General features: G+C 38.6%; 5 protein-coding genes across 12 annotated transcripts; 2 read left to right on the forward strand and 3 right to left on the reverse strand.

Moving 5' to 3' along the window:
- Nucleotides 1–614: 614 nt before the first annotated feature.
- Nucleotides 615–4,289, reverse strand: pafah1b3 (platelet-activating factor acetylhydrolase, isoform Ib, gamma subunit). 4 transcript variants are annotated; one of them, XM_079342859.1, is made up of 6 exons: nucleotides 4,221–4,289; nucleotides 3,566–3,659; nucleotides 2,860–2,949; nucleotides 2,617–2,733; nucleotides 2,341–2,463; nucleotides 615–1,957 (listed from the first exon to the last, which is right to left on the reverse strand). In XM_079342859.1, exons 2-6 carry the CDS (start codon nucleotides 3,644–3,646, stop codon nucleotides 1,697–1,699), a joined length of 672 nt encoding a protein of 223 aa, XP_079198985.1. In that variant the 5' UTR covers nucleotides 3,647–3,659; nucleotides 4,221–4,289; the 3' UTR covers nucleotides 615–1,696. The 4 variants fall into 4 exon arrangements, with proteins under 4 accessions (XP_079198985.1, XP_079198984.1, XP_079198983.1 ...); XM_079342858.1 differs by having other exon boundaries at nucleotides 4,160–4,249; XM_079342857.1 differs by lacking the exon at nucleotides 4,221–4,289 and adding an exon at nucleotides 4,107–4,191.
- On the forward strand, nucleotides 4,237–9,132 carry prr19 (proline rich 19). 2 transcript variants are annotated; one of them, XM_079342854.1, is made up of 4 exons: nucleotides 4,237–4,326; nucleotides 5,676–6,876; nucleotides 7,763–7,896; nucleotides 8,018–9,132. In XM_079342854.1, the coding sequence occupies exons 2-4, from the start codon at nucleotides 5,688–5,690 to the stop codon at nucleotides 8,639–8,641; spliced, it is 1,947 nt and encodes a 648-aa protein (XP_079198980.1). In that variant the 5' UTR covers nucleotides 4,237–4,326; nucleotides 5,676–5,687; the 3' UTR covers nucleotides 8,642–9,132. The 2 variants fall into 2 exon arrangements, with proteins under 2 accessions (XP_079198980.1, XP_079198981.1); XM_079342855.1 differs by having other exon boundaries at nucleotides 8,021–9,132.
- A 102-nt stretch (nucleotides 9,133–9,234) lies between these two features.
- tlr21 (toll-like receptor 21) lies at nucleotides 9,235–13,716 on the reverse strand. Its single transcript, XM_079342853.1, has 2 exons — nucleotides 13,366–13,716; nucleotides 9,235–12,308 (listed from the first exon to the last, which is right to left on the reverse strand). The coding sequence occupies exon 2, from the start codon at nucleotides 12,192–12,194 to the stop codon at nucleotides 9,246–9,248; it is 2,949 nt and encodes a 982-aa protein (XP_079198979.1). The 5' UTR covers nucleotides 12,195–12,308; nucleotides 13,366–13,716; the 3' UTR covers nucleotides 9,235–9,245.
- A 59-nt stretch (nucleotides 13,717–13,775) lies between these two features.
- On the reverse strand, nucleotides 13,776–14,485 carry cnfn (cornifelin). Its single transcript, XM_079344130.1, has 3 exons — nucleotides 14,333–14,485; nucleotides 14,110–14,246; nucleotides 13,776–14,036 (listed from the first exon to the last, which is right to left on the reverse strand). Exons 1-3 carry the CDS (start codon nucleotides 14,454–14,456, stop codon nucleotides 13,941–13,943), a joined length of 357 nt encoding a protein of 118 aa, XP_079200256.1. The 5' UTR covers nucleotides 14,457–14,485; the 3' UTR covers nucleotides 13,776–13,940.
- Nucleotides 14,486–16,604: 2,119 nt separating this feature from the next.
- On the forward strand, nucleotides 16,605–19,744 carry cxcr3.2 (chemokine (C-X-C motif) receptor 3, tandem duplicate 2). Of its 4 annotated transcripts, none has more exons than XM_079344131.1 (3): nucleotides 16,605–17,420; nucleotides 17,499–17,565; nucleotides 17,923–19,744. In XM_079344131.1, exons 1-3 carry the CDS (start codon nucleotides 17,380–17,382, stop codon nucleotides 19,024–19,026), a joined length of 1,212 nt encoding a protein of 403 aa, XP_079200257.1. In that variant the 5' UTR covers nucleotides 16,605–17,379; the 3' UTR covers nucleotides 19,027–19,744. The 4 variants fall into 4 exon arrangements, with proteins under 4 accessions (XP_079200257.1, XP_079200258.1, XP_079200259.1 ...); XM_079344132.1 differs by having other exon boundaries at nucleotides 17,926–19,744; XM_079344133.1 differs by having other exon boundaries at nucleotides 16,605–17,565.
- The last annotated feature ends 561 nt before the right edge of the window (nucleotides 19,745–20,305 follow it).

Below are 20,305 nucleotides of genomic sequence, written 5' to 3' on the forward strand. Positions count from 1 at the left end.
CACTTGAGAGCCAAATGTGCATGATTTTTATCTCAAGTGAACTTTCCTTATACGTGTTGTTATCTTAGGAGTAACCTTTTTTTTTCTTTGGTAACCATCTGTTTGTGGAAAAATGATCATCAAAGTGATACATACTGTATGCTCATGCTTGAGTGTGGTGTATATTAAAAACTATGAACTTTTCGGCTCAAAATCCTAAACATTAGCCTCGTCAACACTATTGCAATGGACAATACTTACTGTCACAATTATCCTTATAACTCATAACCCTTAGCTGAACACTATGTGGCAAGGCTGGAAGAAAGTGCAAGGTGGGACCTGTTCACTATCCTCAAGTTTCAACAATGCACACAACCATGCCTGAGACTTTTAGTCAACCAGTCAAGAAAAGGTAATGAATATCTTGTTTACAAATTCTTTGTATGGGTAACATGAAGTGTAAGGCGCCTGTAAGACACTGCATCAGTGAAAATCAATGTCTTTTGATTAGCATCACCACACAGATGCGTCAAATCAATCACAGGCACTGAAACCATCTTTTTTTTTTTATGTTTAATGCATTCTTCCACCACTTATACAATCACTCATTCTGAAGCAGGAGTCACATTCCGTAGCACAAACCTTACCCAAGAATCATTTTAGTGTGAAGCCTTTTTCCATGCTCTGATGGGCCATTATGTTGCAGAGGATATCAGATTTGAAGCAGAAGCAATCTTAAGATATATCAACACAACTTCACAATCCTACTAAAATACATTTAAGTGTGTAACAAAACAGTCTGTCACTTCAGGTTCTGCTGCTACAATAGATAAAGCAATAAGGAAAATAATATAGGACAGCATGTGACATGATAAAATAAGACAGAAACGGTCAATCAAAAACATTTGGTCTTTCAGATCAACATCTACAAAAGACATTAGACACCACAAAAAGTAAACAAAGCTTTTACCAAATAAATGTAACAGTGAACGACAAATCAATATGACAAATTACAGCATCTTTCGGGCAAGGGCAGTTTTTGCATGTTATATTTTTTTGCTGGCAAATAAAGGCAAATAAAGACAAAGTCTCACACCATTTTCCAAATACTTCCTGTTCCAGTAGCCCCAGGGGGACAGTGCATTACATCATATTCCAGGATAAATAAGGCTGTGAGAGTCTCATGAGAGCTAAAGCTGATGAGATTTGGAGAAAAAGGTTACAAATAAAGCTTCTCAATCAGCTGCAGCAAATCACATTTTGCATATCTGTATTCGAGGAAAAAGTTGCTGCATCTTTTCACAAGCTTTATTCATAATTAAAGGGCATCTGAAGTGCATACACAATAAGGGCTTCTGCCATTATTTTCATTATTTGTAAATTGGAGCAGAGAAATTAAATAATCCCTCCATGGAAAAAACACTTCAAGAACACAAATAAAGTGAAACAGATGCCTACTGGGAATTTGGGTAAGACTTTGTCTCTCAATAGCACAGAAAAATTAAACTTTAACTGTTTCATTAACACAAAAGACTTTATGGTCCCATTAACTTTAACAGTGGTCACCAACCCTGGTCATGAGGAAGATTATATGTGCAGCTCTAAGACCTTAATAATTGATTCCCTCCATCATTCAAGGCATACAAAGCTGAGTGTGATGCTCTTTGGAACCAGGGATGAGGACCACTGCTGTAGTGTAAGTTTGTAACCTGCCGGCTCAGTTCTCTGCAGGCTTATCTAGCATGGACGTGAGACGGGTGTGCAGGGGTTTGCACACAGCCTGGTAGCCTCCAGGGGTCAGGTGAAGGTAATCGTACATATCCTGATGGGAGATGCTACCATCGGAGTGGACGAACCCTGGGTCCACATTTAAGAAAGAGGCATGGTGGAGGGATGATACGGCTTCCTGAACCAGCTTATTCACCTTGGCGTTTCGGTCCCGCAGAGGGTTTGGCATCTTGCCTCTGGGCAGTATACCCTGGAAAGAGACGAGGTGATTTCACTGTTATGAGTCAGTGTGCGGAAATATCTTCCGATATTTGAAACTGACTGAACCAAACATACACATTACTCAAATAAACTTCCATCTCCGTCCCCTCCAAAACAAAAAGCGGCCAAGTAGCACATCTTACTATAATTAACAATTCTAAATCATTTTCATGAGCAAGTCCAATTAGTGAACTTCTGCTATTTACCAAAGTCTATCGTCGACCTAATCCCAAAAGCTAAAACAAAACCAAATGGGGTGACATCACTGTGTGCAGTTTGATTTTTGTAGGAACTTCATTTGTCAAGTTTAACGAACATGCAGGTGAGCAGATAAAAATCTACTTTAGGGAATGTATGAGAAAGAAAACCTACCAGTACAAGAGTCTGGGCATGAGGAAGCTTGTTCTTGATGACTTGGATAATAGCCATAATGCCTCCACAGATCTGTTCTGCAGTGTTACCATGATTGTTAGTGCCCACCCAAAGCACGACAACCTACAGCACAGCAAAAAACAAAGGAATCTGTCATTGAACTTGAGTTATTGATAGACCTGGAATTTGATTTAACTACAACATTTAAGAACAATGGGTCTACTGTTGAGCAGAACAAGTATGGTAATGTTCTCTGCTTTCAGAAGTGAAATGAACCTTTGGGCTGATATTATCCAGTTCACCGTTGCTCAGTCTCCACAGCACATGTTGTGTTGCATCACCTCCCAGCCCAAAATTGAGGGCATGGAGAGGAGAGAACAGCTCTCGCCATATCTGCAGGCAAAGAACAACAAGAAAGAAAGTCAATTGAAACTGTAGGCATACAAGAAAACAACACAGGCCTATCAAACACTAAAAGACATAACCAGAAGTTTAAAAAGTGTTTTTTCAATTGTTTACCGCTGACTGGTGCAGGAGCTGAACAAGAGAGTCTCCAACAAACAGAACTTCAGGTTCTTTGTCTTTGCTGTCAGACACAAAGCGATTGTGCTACAAAGAGAAAGAAAAACAGTCTTTGATATTTTTTAACGATATTTAGCTTCCTACAAAATGCAACATTATAGACATTAAATCACGATGACACACGCAAGATTTAAACAAATATATATTTGAAACTACATCAGAAATGTAGGCATTATTGTACAAAAATATGTCCTTTTTACACGTTATTGAAATGAACGTATTAGTTTTGATATGGTAATATAATATACATTTCAGTGAATTCAAAGCTTGATCCAAAGTCAACTTGACTGGTTGAAGATCTTCCAAAAGACTTCCTTAGTTCTAAACCACTTCTAGCTCCGTCCACAACATAGTTTATATCTGAAGAAATGTCTTTAAGGTCTTTAACCAGTCCAGTTGACTTTGGATCAAGCTTTGACTTCCCCTTGAGCTGGATGACTGAGGGACCTACACAGAGATATTCATGTTATTGCATATTATCATCATAGATGAAAAGTAACAAATCATGTCTCATTTACTGAGAGGCCTCACAGAAAATACAATACAAACAAGTCTTAACTATAACCTAAGTAAACATTTACATCCAAGCTGGGACAATCTGAAAATCAACGTAATTATTGTATTTCATTGTTATTTTACACACCAAAGACATCCATCGTCCATCTCCCTGGGTGTCTTCACAAGGAGTGGGTGTGGCGGCGGGGTTAGGCTCTTCTGCACTCATGACTTGTCTTTAACTGTGTTAGCAAAAGCAGTCGAGTTGTATTTAAAGGTTTTTTTGTTATTTCAAAGGAAACGAGCCGGTTAATTAGGACCCTGACGCTGTGATTGATAGCTATATCAAGGCTAGGAGAATTAGCCGCAGTAGCTAGCCTACTTCTTAACACAAGATAGATTCTCCTGAAGTAGTGTAGCCTAATAAGTAGCGCAGATTATTATCGTTAATGCCAGCCTGTATTGTGCAAAAAGGAAAAGGCAGAGCATCTAATGACAGTTGGATTTATAGAAATTCCTAAACACAGGCAAACAAAATATCAAAATATCGCCATCTCCGAATTGAGTTTGAGGAAGTAAATGTTCATTCCAACGTAAATTGGAAGTACCATTGTCGTCTATGGGTTACAACATTTACGTTTTCAGTTATCTTAATCTCTTAATACACTTGTTTATAACTACATACTCACAGCTTGGTCTTTTAATATTTCACGTAAAGTCAGGGCATTAAAAGTATTATTACCGTGAGTATGAATTTAAAAGATGACACTGCTGTTACCCCTCGTCAGGGATAATGGTTTTGCCCTCCTCGCTGGTGTTCGTGGGAGTTGCTGCTGCGCGCGGCTGCAGCATGTTGCTGAGCAACCACAGATTTATAAACTCATTAAAGCTACTGCGGGCTGAATTTCGGTAAGTGGCTCTGAAAAGGGATTATTTTAAGTTCGCATAAAATGTTTCTCGGTAAAGCTGCCGTTTATCTCACATGGCAATGCATTTAAAGTAAGGAAAACAACATTTTACAAGGCGCTGTGAGTGATTTTCTGAAGCTTCAAACACGTGTGCCCCGTGCATCATTGAAATGCACATGTTAGTGATTATATCACCCATAGATATTGTTTATATTTATCTATTATGTCACCACCTGTTTGCAGAGCAACGAGCTTGATGATTAAAAGCTAGAAAGATCAGTAAATTTGTTGTAACCATAGAGGGCGCTGTTGCTTTGATGTATTAATAATAGCTAAAGTCTGTTAAAGAAGTGACTGTAATGTTAAACCATTTTACTCCTTTTCCTTTCCAACCATCATTAATTTTAAAGTGTGATGATTTTTTTTAAATAGAGAGAGACTGAGTGTTTAGATAATAATAATAATTATTAAAATGTAAATTTAGTAGGTAGGTAAGTTTATTTATATAGCACCTTCAGACACCAATTTAAAGGCTTTACACAGGTACAAAAAAGCATTTCGACATTTGACAAGATAATAATGAAAACCATATACACATTTTAAGAGGCTAATACAAGTTGAGATAAAAACAGTAGTTAAAATTAAAATGTTGATACAAATTAGTTTCATATAGACAAAACGTTAAAAAGGTATTGTAAATACACATACATTTGAGTAAGACTGAATGACTGTCTGAATAAGCAACTTTGAAGGAGTTTCTAACAAACAGTTTCAACATAGTGACCAAGCTGCAGCTTTTTCTCTGCTTAGTCATTCTGCTTTAAGAAAGTGTTTCTTAATTTTAGAATAGGCGAACGGAAAAGACCAAGTTTGTAGTTCATAACTGTGTTTTTAATTTACAGGTACGAAAGGTCGCATTCTCTGGTGGCCTGCATCAGAAATTTGAAGAAAATGTCATGCTGTTTTGGATTCAGATGTTTGTTGACCTCTTAGTCAAATGTACCAAATATTATTTTGTCAATAAGTTTTATTATCAGGCATGAAGCCCTTTGAAATTTTGAAACAGTTTATAATGTGCATACATTACATTAGTTAGAGGGATTTCCCACAGCTTTAAGACATCAAATGTAAAATGTTGGTATTTTCAGTTGAGGTTTTCTGTGAATATAATCCAATCTGAATGTTTGTTCATGCTTAACTATTCAAATCCAAGACTTTTTATTAACATGCATTAATTCACCATGTTCAAATGAAATATGAACTTCTGAGAAATACTTTTGATGCATGCATCATGTTTGTGGTGTCGTAGCTTCCTGTAGCAAATGACTGATTACATTTATCTTTTTCCAGATTAGATGCAATATGAGCCACATGTGTGGCCGCTCTTCATCAGACAAAGATAGGCTCTCAAATTTTTTCAACAAACAGTCAAGAACAACTGCTAAAAGCTGTTGCTTGGGGAATGGATCCACTGCAGGTGACACATCTGTAAACCATAAAAGTAAGAGTGATGGGCAGCACAGAATAAAGCGCTTGAAGAGCCGTAAGGAAAGAAGCAAAATGAAAGATGGTGGGAAACAAGCCCAGAAGTCGAAGTCACACCACCTTCACTGTCGTCTGCAAAGCAGTAAAGACATTACATCTTTTCATGACCGCTGCTGTCATAGTAGCTGTCATTGTTCCTCTAGACGAGAAGCAGCTTTTCCAAATGTTGTTCCGGCTGCACAGGAGCCCAGTATCATCACAGACAGTCGCCTGATAGGACATCATGGACTGTTCAACCATGAGGTGAAGTCTATCGACATTGAACGCCTATTAAGTAAGGAGAGGAAAATGGAGAAAAGTGGACAGCGAGTATTTGAACATAATTCTACTTCACGCCCATCATCAACATCGCACAATCTTACTCCACACTCCAATAATGATGTGTTGGATGCTGAGCCTGATGAAGTTATGACAGTAGAAAGGGAAGTAGATCCTACTATGAAGGTCCATAATAATATTCAGGAGAAAGAAAATCAGGGATCAGATTTTACTCCTGGGCAGAAGACCAACTCTGTCATGACAGAAAAGGGCGTTGAGCCACAGCTGACTCCCTCTGAATGCAGAGAAAATGTGACAAAATTAAACAAGAAGGTGAAGGCACATATTATTTCTACACTGGATCAAACCCTGAAGAACCAGGAGTTTGTTTTCCACAGAAAACAACACGCTGGTTTTAGCCGAAGCCCACTTACGCTCTCCAGCTCCCACACTGCAGACAGCTTGGACTCACAACAAAGCAAACCAGATCCCAGCTCTGTGTCTGAGTCTGTCTCTGCAGTGGCAGCAAGCTTGTGTTGCCGTGTGCAGTTCCCACTTTTGAAAAAAAGAAACCTGGTGGCAGAGAGCAGGGAAGTGCTGCTGAAAGCTCTGCAGGAGAGGCACGGACTTCAGCTTCAGGAGAACCTCTTCAGACTTCAGCGATGTCTCAGCTTTGGATCTGATCATACCAAGGAAGTCCAGGATCAAGGGCTGACCATGACAGATGAAGATGAGCTCCAGAATACAGGTAGACACCAATTTCCCCGAAAACCCTCGGATTACCATCAATCAATGTATTCTCATTGGTTCAATATTTTTTTTTTTGTTTGTTTATCTATTATTGTGTTTAGGTGATATGTAAATGTGTCTGTATCTTTCTAATAATTTGCCTTTTCTGGTTTTATATGCTCTTTAATGTGTTTTCCAGGTGTCGTGTTCTTGTTTCGGTATACATCTATTTTGCAAAAATTCAAAGTCCACGAAAACACAGCTTCTCCTACCTCCTCCTGTTAGCAGTAGCCATAGCCGCATGAAACGCTCGGTCCCTAGCCCCCCCCCCCTTTGAAAACATGTGAAGTGGCACATAAAATTTAATCTATACTTAACCAGGTTATTGACCCATTGAGATTGAGATCTCTTGACCTGGCCAAGAGGGCACAGCACACGTTGTGTTCAAATGGGAACCCCGAAAATGGCCTGATATGGGACTTTTGATATATTTACGAACATTACATAATTAAGATCTTTACTATTTCTGCAAAAATGTATACCAAAGTTTTTAAAGTTGGGATTTTTTTTAGGAGTCTCTGTTTACCTGCAGTGTATACAGATTAAATCATTGCACAGAAGGACTGCACCAGTTACCTGTGTTGTATTTAAAACACACAAGGAGGAGTTCCCTCAAACCAAGGACGAACACTTCTTCACAGAAATAAAAGCACAAGACTATATTTGTAGACTTCAGAAATCCTGATCCTGTTTGAAAGTAGAATTTCACATGAGTTCGATGAGTAATCCACAACAGCATGGCTTCACGTCAGCACACAGAGTAAAAGTCCTGTTTTTAAAATAACAGTAGTAAGCTACTATGAGTGTTTGAGGGCAGGTTTTATTTCACGTTTCCTTATTTTCAGATGCCTTTACACCAGAGCTTCAAGCCAGTAAGCCTTTTTTCAACATCCTGAAAACCAAAGCTTTCAAAGAAAAGGGAAGTGTCCATTGTAACTTAAAGTCAACTCCAACACAAATCCAACAAAACCTGAAACAGGTAAGACCAGAAATACACCCTGCCACAGCTATTTCACATGGGTCAAAGCTGTTGTCTTTCATTTTTTAATCACCAAGTAAATGAATGTTACATTAGTGTGAAATAATCTGTTTTTATTTAGAAGGCTGATTGGTTTAGAGGGCCTGAGAAGACTTCTGCCAGTCTTCTGGACAATATCCTCCAATCTCCTCGCTCACCTGAATTTGTCATCAACTGTAAGCCCTCTGGAATCAGAGATTATTTATTTGCTTCCTCTCCTGCCTCATGTTGGGAAGGAAAAAAATCAGTATCTCCCCTCTATAGAGACAGTTTCACCAAGCCAAAGAGCAAAGAGGCTTTATCGTTTCACTTCTTTGACAACAGCTTGATGAACCAAACCAGGGCTCGAGATGGACCTGAATACAGGGTAAACAACACCTCAAAATTCTCATCCTACCAAGCACAGCTACTCGAAAGAAATTCAGCTAAGCCTATTTACTTTCCTCAAGAGAAAGACAGACTTGAAACTAAGCAATACTCTCTCCCCGCGTCCTTCTCCTCCCAAGTACTCCATCCTGAGCAGAGCCACAGCTTCCAGCCCTACAGTCAGTTCAGTCTACATACAACTCACACACCCCATAGGTCCCACCACACTGACATGAATCAATACCCCCCATCTCACATGCTGGAAAGAGACACAGCCACTTCTCATTCCTCTCTCCGGAGCCCCGAGCACTGGTCATTTCCACCTATGAGACTGTACTAATGTATGGTGAAGCTTCACAGGGACATATATCTGTGAACATTTTGTTTGGATGTCTTAAAAACAATGGTCTCTTGATTCATACTATCAAGACTTTTTGTTCACAGCCAGCTTAGATATTTATTGTGTGCCTATATTTGACACAGTAAATGTAATAGCAAAAGATGTCTTCATAAAAGTAAGCTATTGTTATCATTATTATTATTCTGTTGTCCCATTTATGGTGAGATTGGAAAAAGCACAATTATGTATCATTTACATCATTGTAGCATTTTAATATTCAAAAATATAAATCACATACTGTATGTTTGTTAACACAGGCACCATAATGGGAAATTACCACAGAATGAGATTTTTAGCCAGGACTCTGCTGATTTGGTGGTTATTTTTGTTGTGTATGTTGGCTTCATTTCAATGCAAGAAAACACATTTTTACACTTGTGTAACATAAACAATTCTTGAATAAAGTACGTTATGTGCCTCACATTACAAAGAACTACACATTGGCGCCATGTTTTATGACCTCTCCTTTCAACAGAAACTCGTCAATTATTTGAATTAATACACGGAGAGGGTTGTTTGAACAACTACAGATTAAACAATATTTTTAAGGTAGCAAATAACAGTTTTCATCTGAAATGTGAGTCTCAAAACCTTCTGTGTCTTTGCTTTGCGGATTAACACCACCCCTACTCTTTACATCTTCATCCGTTTCGACTCTGCTTCCTGTTCTTATCGCCCTACGAAGCTGATTCCAAAACAGCTCTTGGGCCTGTGTTGGGTCAGTGCAGTTTGAGCTTGGCCATTGTAGATAAGTCTTCTTCAGCATGATTTTCCTCATGCGGTGGTAGGAGGACAGCTGCCTCTCAGAGATTGGCTCCAGGAACAGAAGTAGGAGAACATCCCGGTGTTCGTCGAAGAGTCGGTAGCTGGCTAATTGGATTTCTAGAGAACACCACTCACTGCTGAGGAAATTCCTGCTCACCACACAAATAGTCTTGCGGCTGCCATATACAGCTTTGACTATATTGTCCACAATGTCCCGGCCCAGCTCAAAGTCCCTGTGATGTAGGCAAAGTTTAAAAGATGATCCATTTCCCTCCAAGTTAGGCAGCAACTGGTCCATGACCCATTGTTCATCAGAAGAATTATAGGAAATAAATGCGTCATATTTGCAATTTTCCTCCTCGTCTCTGATTCTGTGCCACTGCTCCCTGAACCAGGATCTGAACACGTAGTAGCTGTACTTCATTTTCCAGTAAAGTTTAACATAGAGTAATGGTGTGAATGTGAATAGAAAGACCAAAATGGCTGTGCTTAAGAACAGGTACTCTCCGAGATCTATGTAACAAACTTTAGTGTCAAAGTTGTAGAAACGTTTTCTTGGATTGATTGGGCACGGCATGTTGTAGAGATAGACAACCTGAACATTTGTGTTATTCATTGTCCAGTTTTGCAACAAGCTGTTTGTGCAGGTACAGGTTAAAGGAGTGGTTCTCATGTCAAGGTATCGGAGGTTAGGTAAACTTTCTAGTGCATCAACAGGAATGTTTTTCATTCCATTTCGGTTTAGCTGAAGCGTCTGCAGCTGTGTCAGGTCCCCAAAAACCTCTATTGAAAAGTTTTGAATGACCATATTTTCTACAATCAATTTAGTCAAATTCTTTAGATTTTTAAAGACTCCTGGCTGTAGCTGTGTCACCCCGACACAGCAGTTATCCAATGTGAGGAACTCTAAACTTCTCAGATCATCGAAGACATCAGGGGGGAGCTGAAAGATTTTATTGTTGGTGAGATACAAAGATTTCAGTGAGTTGAGACCATGGAAAAATCTCCGGGGTATAATTGTGAGACCATAAGGCCGCTGCCCGTCCAGTTTCAAATCCTTGAGTTTTGTTAGATTCATAAATGGTGAACTCGTATGTGCTTTGAGGAAGCGAATCTGATTACTTTGTAAATCTAGCACTGTTAGTGTGTCTTGAAATACACGACAGAGGGAAGTGTCGATTTTTTTAAGGTTGTTTCCATCTAGATAGAATTTGGACAAACTCTTCAATCCAACAAGGCCTGATGACGCAAAATGAGTGATCTTATTACCTCCGAGGTCGAGTATAGTGAGATTCTTGAGACTATGGAAGGTCTTGTTAAAAATAGCAGCGATACGATTGTTACGTAGATTAAGGGTTTTCAGATTGATCTGATCCGCAAATGAGTCTTCAAACAACTCAGTCAAGAGATTATTGTCCAAACGAAGTATCTCAAGGTGCTTTAGCCCTTTGAAAGCCGTAATATTGAGATATGCAATTTTATTTATGTTCAGTTGTAGCGTCTTAAGATTTGGTGTGTTATTGAAGGCATGAGAGTTGACTGATAGGATGCGGTTGTAACGATAACTAATCTTTTCCACATTTTTGAAAATAACCATATTTTTTGAATTACAGGACGGGAGGGAAGTTAAACGGTTATACTCTGCAGTGAACACTTTTAAACGTGTGTGTCTTTTGAGAAAGTTGAGACAACTCGTGCTTTTTAGTTCGTTCCGCGATAGATCCAATGCTCTTGTGATATTTGGGCAAGAGTTTAGAGTGTTTTTTGTTAGATTCTCAATCCCATTACTTTCTAGATTCATATTTTGAATCCATTTCACCTTTCTCTTTAACAACTTGCAGAGCTCTATCAGCAATTTGTCGTTTTTCAGATGGGTGCCAGAGAAATCAACATGACGAGCATTGATGTTGCTGATGTTTAAAAACTCCACCACCTTGACATTTGTTGAACGCAAACGCAGATAGTTTATATGACTCAAATTCATTCCGTGAAAAGCCATCGTAGAAAGCCAAGGATTATATGAAAGATCTAACAGCTGGATAAATCCCAAAAATGAATGTTCACACCCTAATGTAGACAGATTATTTCTACATAAATATAACGTAGTGAGGGATTCGGGCAGGGACACATTTGAGTGGTTAAGAGAGGTTAAATTGTTGTAGCAAAGATCTAAACTCTTCAGACGTGTTAGATTTGACACCGACGCTGCAATCGTGGAGAAATTTGTCACAAAGTTTTGCCGTATGATTAAAGTTGCTAGATTGCCAAGAGTGGAGAAAATGCCCTCTGGGAGCTGCTTTAATTTATTATTTGTCAGTGAGAGAACGGTGAGATTGTGTAGGTCCTGAAACACAGAAGGGTTGAGCTCTGTTATGACGTTAAATGACAAGTTGAGAGTCTTGAGAAGATTTAAGTTTTGGAATGCAAACTGATTTATAATGCTCAAATTATTCTGATCCAGTCCGAGGTTCTGAAGGTTTGTCAGATTGACAAAGCTCTTGTCAGGAATTTGCCACAGAGGAGTTGCACTGATGGTGAGGTTGATGGAAGACGATGGCAGATCACCAACATAGGACGACAAGTTTTTGTCGTTTCGATGGATGCATTTGTAACTTTTTCCATAAGAATGCTGGTCTTCGATACAGTTTCTAAAGCTGTAACAACGGATGAGATCAAAAGCAGCAAGAAAAACTGCAATTGACAACAGCTGATAAGTAAGTCGCTCCATGCTGTATGTAGAAGTCCAGAGTGACAGACCTTTATATATCTTTTACCAGGGTCTTGAACAGTATGGTCTGTTTGAATGTTATTCTGTTGATAACTTGAAAGGTGGATCAGGAATCTGTGGACAGAAAATGGGTCTTAATAGATCACATGTTCAAATAGAAAGTTTGAGGCTTCCTACTTTTGTAGCAGAACAATTGTGACAGAGAAGTGCTAACATAATCCTAAGGTATTTAGCCTATTTGATGATGGTCATGTCAGACTATATTTCATACCTTTTTACGAAACCTGCGATATGAAGAAGGGTAAATAATAGTTTGAGTACGTGTCCCAGCAATAATTAGATTGTTGATATTTTCAGTTTTACATGTGAAATATTAAGCTCTGATTGAAGTGTGAAATGTGAAACAACAATGTAACCTATTCTCTATGAAGACTGGCTCATGGCATTTTTATATTGGGCATATTTTAACAGCACATACTGTATATGCAAAAGAGAACGTACGTCTGGGAAGTGACTGAACTTAGTTTTAATTTAAATGTCTATCAAATACATGGGTGTGGCTTTTTCCCGAAAAATGAAGTCTGATGTATGAACTGATGAAGTTAAATTGACATCGAACATCAAAAACAGGAATGGCTTTTGTGACTAACTTTATAAAGGCTTACTGGCTTCCTCTTGGGATTTTCAGATCTCATTTCCCTCCACTCTCTTCTTCCTGATATTTTTTTACAGAATTTTAACCAATGACGTATATCCTAAAAACAAGCCAGACAACGGTTAACATCAAATTAAATTAAAGTACGGAAGGACTACAGAATAAATTACAAAAAATTATATTTTTAACACACTTTATATTTTTGGAAAGAATCTCAAAGTGAGTAAAAGCAGCTTAAGGAGAGATGCAAACTTCTGACCTAATCCATGAACAATTTTCTGTCATAGTTATTTTCTGAAAATGTGTATATGTCCCATTCACTTTCCTTTATAAAGGGCTATGATTCTAAAACATGATAGTCATATAAGGAAAAAAAACACATGCGAGTAAATGGATTTCTTGCCGTATATCTTTCACACCACCTTTAACTCTCAATTGACAAAAAAAAAACCTGCACTAACCTCAAAATATGTGAGTATGTTATTCAATAACAATTCTCTGCTACAACAGCCTTACCTCTTCAAGTGAAGATGACCTTTTCTCCTCAGAGAGCATGCTGAAGTGTGGACATCTTAGATACACAATACATTTAGAAAGAGGAAGCTGGGTGCAGATGTTCTTTTTCTGTCATGTGTAACTGCCTGCTACGGACAGTGTGCAAAAAGCTACAGTCACAAAATGATAGGTCATGAGTTTAAGTCAAGTCCCTTTATTTATTAAGCACATTTATCATGTTATCATGTATGAAGACTGCTTTTACAAAATAGAACATGAAAACACTATATATTGTATATGTATTTTGAATTATTGCTGTATTTTCTCACATGTAGTTTTGCAGATATGTATGTATGTATGTGTGTTTGTGTGTGTGTGTGTGTGTGTGTGTGTGTGTGTATATATATATATATATATATATATATATATATATATATATATAATTCTGTATTTGTATATGTTAAATGCTAACATAGAATAATACATAAAACCAAAATGGCCTTTCAGTCCAATTATCAGGCTCTTACATGACAAATTATGCTCAATGGCATTTATACATTTCCATGTTTGACATTTTCAATGAGATTAAGCATCTTTTATTTTAACCCCCTCGCCTTCTGCTCCCGTGCCATCTGACAGAGTCCACACAGAGGCAGGCAGGCCATGACCACCCAGTCATCACACACCGAGCCCTGCAAGAAACACATGGACAGTTCATTAGGGATGTGTGATTTTTACATGATCTAAAAACTTTAGAATGCTTACTTCAATGTGGTATTTGCTGCGGAGGCTTGTTCTGAGAGCGATCATGGCCCCAGGAAGAAAAGCCAGGCAGCAACTGTCCCCGTGGTCTTGAGCGACCTGACAGGCCAGAATACACGGGAGGAAGGATGCACAAAGACCTGGAGGAGAGACATGTTGTCACATCGCAGTTCATTTCACAGTGTCAGTAAGCTTTTGATCCCAGGAGTGCACGTATCACACTTACAGATGCCACAGTCCTCACAGCAGTCGCAAACATTAGAACTCCAGTCTGATGATCCAGAGGACACACTGTACTGCGTGACAGTGACCTGAGGCTGCGAGCTGATCACATTGGACTGAAATGCCATTTCTGCAATTAGTAGAAAAGAAATATGAAAAAGAAGAGCAAAGTCATAGCAGAAAACATATTTTAAAAAGGCCTGAAGATCTCTATGTAGCAGTGCTGGACACACTGTGTTGAAACATTTCTTCATCACCTCCTGACGTTCCTGTTGGACTCCTGAAAAGGGCTCAGGTCGCTGGCTTCTTCCACAAACAGATGAGCAAGGGAACATACACAGCTCTTATAGCTGGCTAGATCTCATTCATACACTGAAGCCCAATCAGGCAGGAGCAAACAACTTGTAAAACACAGCCTGAATGTTTAGTTTTGGGGCAAAGCAGATCTTTTACACAGGGTTGGTATCTGCACACTGTAAATGAAGAACAAAGCATGATTGTCGTACATGTTTGCATTTGAGTAACCTTACCTTTTAGGGTGGTTTGCACACTGTGGGCTCAGCTCTGTAAATGTGAAAATAAGAGCTACGTCCACATCGGAAAGGATTTGTCTTGTGCTGCCACACGGTTTGACATTGATACATATTTGGGTTTGCATGGTTGGTCAGGATGTTCATTCAACTCTACGAACAAACAGTTCTCAGCCCATGTTTGCTGTGGTGAGGAAACATGGAATATAACACCTTGTTATCACCTGTTCATCTATGGTTGACCTTTGTTTCCCCTTTAGCTTAGGAATCAAAAATTATAATTATACACATACGACCAAAAACATCTGAGTCAGAACTAGCTTTATCAGCTGGGACTCCAGATTGACATTGTTTCCAGTATGCATACATATTCACAGTATGCATTCATGTTATAATTATAGCCGTCTAAAGCAGAAAAAGATATTGGATATAAATCATTTTCTTTCTTTGTTTTTTGCACACAGTGGAGTCTATAAACTCCATGAATAAGGACATAAATGAAACCTAGATTCAGACAGATAAGATCACTGTTATGCTTTGTGCTGACTCAATCTATAATCACTGTTCTAAATGTCTTGAGGGAGGGCCTGAAAATAGAGATTGTTTTCACACTTTTTAAACTTTTATGTTTCTGAGCAAGATATAACTTTCGAAACATCTCTTAGATTGAATCTGCAGAACTTCAAAACAAATAAAATTATGAGCAAAGAAACATTTCACACTGCCCTCTTTCTCCTCCTGAGGTTTGCTTAACTTTATTTGAACCAAACTAATATCAAACATTTCCTTAAAAAAAAATACCTCAAAAATCACATGTATTTTTCAATCAAACAGGCAGTTTGGAGAAGTTAGAAGACCAATAATAAATCGTACCCTTTCTGCCCCTGCATGTGCTCACCAGAAAACATGTAATGTATCATCATCATCTTTTATTTATTAAAATCCTCGGAAGCTGGAACTTCTACGTGTTAGAACACAAAAGTAATAAAACAGAAAGTTCAAATATACATGCAGTTTAAAGTTAAAATACAATGACATAGAGAATAATTCGTAAGAACAATACAAATATTAAAAGCAAAAACAGTTAAAATCAACAAGATCAGGGATTAAAAAGTGTGACATATATCTTGGAGATCAATGTAATTCATAGTTAGTTATAGTCCAAAGTGTTTATGTTGTGCTTTTGTTCTTCTGGTGACTTGTTATTTGAGTTGTGGGGTTTGTGTTCATTGTGTTTTAATTTAGCTATAGCTTTAATAACATGCCCCTGTGGTGAGTACTGCAGTGTTCTTCTTTATGTGGTGACTGACTTGACGTAAGACATCTGTGATATTGCTCAATAACAGCATTTACCAGAAGACCCTCCAGTCAAAGTGAAACATAAGCATCAGTTCCTCACACCTTTTTTTAAAGGCATAAAGCAACACCATGGGGATTGTACTCTTCTCTATTTTTCTATGTTCTAGTCTGTGTAGTAAAAAAAAGAGCTCTATGACTCATCACTGCACTTTAACTGTTAAGCAGTGATATAGTGATACACTCACTAACAGATAGTCTTATATTTTCATCACTGAAGGTGTTCCTCATGTCTTCAGCCGCAAAGTACTGAGTTGTAATGTGTTCGTATCAGACATTTAAGAAGTACAGATTACCTTCACAAGATCATTTAGGTTGGTTTAAGCTATTTTCAGATCATCAGATAAAGAGATCTTAATGTATTTAATTTTCATGCATAGTGCATCTGTTATTAACCACACAGATAACTTCATTTCCTGTTCTTCTTAGTTGAGGAGCATCTCAGATAAGATGCAGTGTATACACACACACACACACACACACACACACACATATACATACACACACACACACACGCATATGTGCCTTTCTGGTTTAGGTCAGGTCTCCTTTACAAGATCTCCAAAGTTAGGTAAGGCCATGCCCTCCTCTTCATGTGAATTTATTCAACTCTACTTCAAAACTTTGCAAGATGCAGGATTTAAAAATATAGCCAACATTTAGATTTAATGTTTCGTCCTGATTTTTTACTTCTCAGCTTTTGAAAATTTGCAAAGATCATAAATTTTTCTTCACTTCCTTATCACAGCACAATCTGGGTGAAATGTTTATACTCCAAAGTAAGTAAAATAAAAAAACACATAGTGCGGACTACAATTCCTGCTTACAGAGCACTTTCACTTCTTCCTTTTCTGTCCAGGATTGGTTTGTAAAAAATCTGGAAAATAAACAAACAAAATTGTGTTCACTTTTGACATTATCATCCAGTAGACACTTTTACAGACTAAAGACATGTTTTGGGCATCTGCTGTCTGTGAGGGGGAAGGTATACAATCAAATATTTTCCATAAATTGTACTTCAGTCATGCATTGTCTGTCTAAACGTCACAGCCGTCTATTGCCATGTTTTTAAAAATATATATCACATTTTCCCCCGACAGTCATCCATTCCTTTACCACAGTCCTGTTCGCATCTGTCTAAATCTGCAAGGATTCAGTTCCTGAAATGTTACTTCTTCTTTCTAATCCTCCCTCATCTGGAATGAGGTAAAGACAGCTTGTAAAAAGAAAAAGGACGTTAGAGCTGATTCTTAACGTGCTCTCTTCACTGTTGGAGGGTTTCAGGTGTTCTGTTGCCTTCTGGTTTACAACAAATATGGATGAAGTCACACCAACCACAGAGGATTACTGGGTGAGTAGATATTTATTTGATCCTTGCTGTGACTTCTGTCTTTTTTTTCTGTAAAACATGAGGATTTCTTTCTGCAGCACAGACTTTCACCGAGGTTGACTAGCACATACATAAAAAATAAAATCCTGACACAGAATTTCCTTGATCCTATGGCTTGCAGGTTGAAATAATATCTTTCAGTTAAAGAAAAGCAGTTTCCTTTTAAATAATCTTGTGGCATACAGTTCAGAAAATCCCAGAAATTGTTATTGCTTATTTCCATTTTATAAGATTTGTGAACTGCTTAAAAGTTATTTTTCTTACATAAAACAAGTGTTTTTTTAATAATTTACAGAGCTTTTTTTTCTCTTTTGTCAGCAGGTTTTTGAGTATTATGACAACTTCACCTCGCCCCCTGATTCTCACAGGAGTCGTGCAGTCCCTTGCTTGCAGGAAGACATCTACAGCTTTGCACAGAGTTACTCTCCTGTCATTTACTGCCTGGTGTTTCTTCTGGCTTTCCTGGGCAACATCCTTGTGCTGTGTGTGATCCGCCGCTACCGTAACTCTCAGAGCCGAGGGTCCTGTGCCTTTTCTTTGACTGACACCTTCCTCCTTCACCTGGCCATCTCTGACCTCCTGCTGGCCTTCACCCTGCCACTGTTTGCAGTGCAGTGGGCTCACCAGTGGGTGTTTGGTGAGGCTGCCTGCAAGATCTCTGGCGCCCTCTTCACCCTGAACCGCTACAGTGGTATCCTCTTCCTCGCATGCATCAGCTTCGACCGATACCTGGCCATCGTTCACGCTGTCAGTTCTGGCTGGAAGAGGAACACCTTTCATGCCCAGGTTGCGTGTGCTCTCATATGGGTGTGCTGCCTGGGCCTGGGCGCAGTAGACATTATCTTCAAACAGGTGGATGAAGTAAAAACTGTAGGTGAACAGAAGATGAAGCTGTGCCGGGTGTTGTTCTTAGAGAACTCGACACAGTGGCAGGTGGGACTGCAGATGGTTAGTGTGATTCTGGGTTTTGGGGTCCCTCTTTTGGTCATGCTGTACTGCTACATTCGCATCTTTAGGTCTCTCTGTAATGCCAACCGCAGGCAAAAACGCAAATCCCTACGCCTCATCATCTCCTTAGTGTCTGTTTTTGTCATCTGCTGGGCACCCTACAACTGCTTCCAACTGGTCGACAGTCTACACAGGCTGGGTTTTGTGTCTGGAGGTTGCCATTTTGGCCATGTGGTGGACACTGGGACTCTGATCACTGAGAGTCTGGGGCTGTCCCACTGCGCCCTGAACCCGCTGCTGTATGGTTTTGTGGGGGTGAAATTTAGAAAAGAACTGGCAAGAATGTGTAAAGGGTTGCTGGGACAGAGAGGCTGGCTGGGGAAGGAGGGATGGAGGGAGAGGAGGAAGAGAAGACCCTCTGGATCATTCAGTTCTGCTGAAAGCGAAATCACCTCCTTCTCTGTCATGGTGTGAAACTATTCAGAAAGACTATAGAAAGAGGCATGTAAGGGGAGATATGTGGGTGTAAAGAAGGTTCACTTAAATGTATTCTATGGGGGAAATGTTTCTGTCTGTCATATATTTCTTTACCTGCTGCTCTACCATCTTGTTTTGGGTTTAGTTCAGATTAGCACACGTTGTTTTGTTGATTGTTACTTGTCTTTTCAGGATTACTGTAAATTTCTCTGTAAAGGGTGGATAATTACAACATAAAAGCTATGTCCAACATGTTGATTCTGTCATGTAACTTTCTCGCAAAAAACATCCTGGTCGTGTTTGTTTTGCAAAAGTCAATTCTTGTGAAACATCTGGATTTCGTCATACTCTGAGAAGAGCTTGCTCAGCAGTTCAGGTGGAGACTGTGGTTTAAGAAGTTTGTCTCATCTGTGTTACTTCCTTACATTCAGGACATTTTTCTTCTTAGATTCCAAGCAAATATGGCTTTGAAGAATCACAAATAAGATTCAGCTTTTAAAACAGTGGGAATGGTTTTATATTTTGAAAGCTGTAAATGTTAAAATTCTCATTTTTCTGTTTCTTTTTTTCATAATCCTCGCTGTATGCTGTAAAGTAGAACAAAACAGTGAATCATTTTGAATGTTATGTAAATGTAAAAATCCAACTTTTTTTTGTGCAAAGATTTTTATAATAAATATTTTGAGAAATAAAACAAATGTCTTGTTACAATATGTATCACACATTCTCTGGAAGTTTTACTTTTATTCAACGAAATGCAGCTGCTAAGACAGAGGAGGAAAAAAAACAGTTCTCAAAGAGTTGCTGCAATGTATGGTGTGTTTTAGTAAACAATACTCCATTACCAGTGTCTAAAAAACATTGGCATTTGTGAGCACATGCATTTCAAAGTTAAACGTTATCATGTTCATGGGTCCTTTAGAGTAACATTAGGTGCAGTATTTTTTTTATTCGTTTCTTAAACTTTTAGATAACTTAGATTATGTCAATGCATGATCAGCAAATTGTTTATTTGCTTTGGATATTTTCAAATGTAGGCTTAATGAAGCAGAGAAATAAGTAGCACATGATGGAAATGCCCACATCAATAACTAAAACCTGCAATTCCCCCTTTTATTCCCTCTCTCGTCATTTAAAAACGGACCCCCAAAAAGTTGTTTTCTATTATGACAACCTGCTTGTTTAAATTTCTTCCAGGACCTTTTCGGGTTTTTTTTGTCGATTTGGCGCCCCCATGTGGATAGGGTATTGGCCTACGTCTCACCTCTTTGTTGGT

Source organism: Symphodus melops (genome assembly GCF_947650265.1).
Source record: "Symphodus melops genome assembly, chromosome: 5".
NCBI classification, from domain to species: Eukaryota; Metazoa; Chordata; class Actinopteri; order Labriformes; family Labridae; genus Symphodus; species Symphodus melops.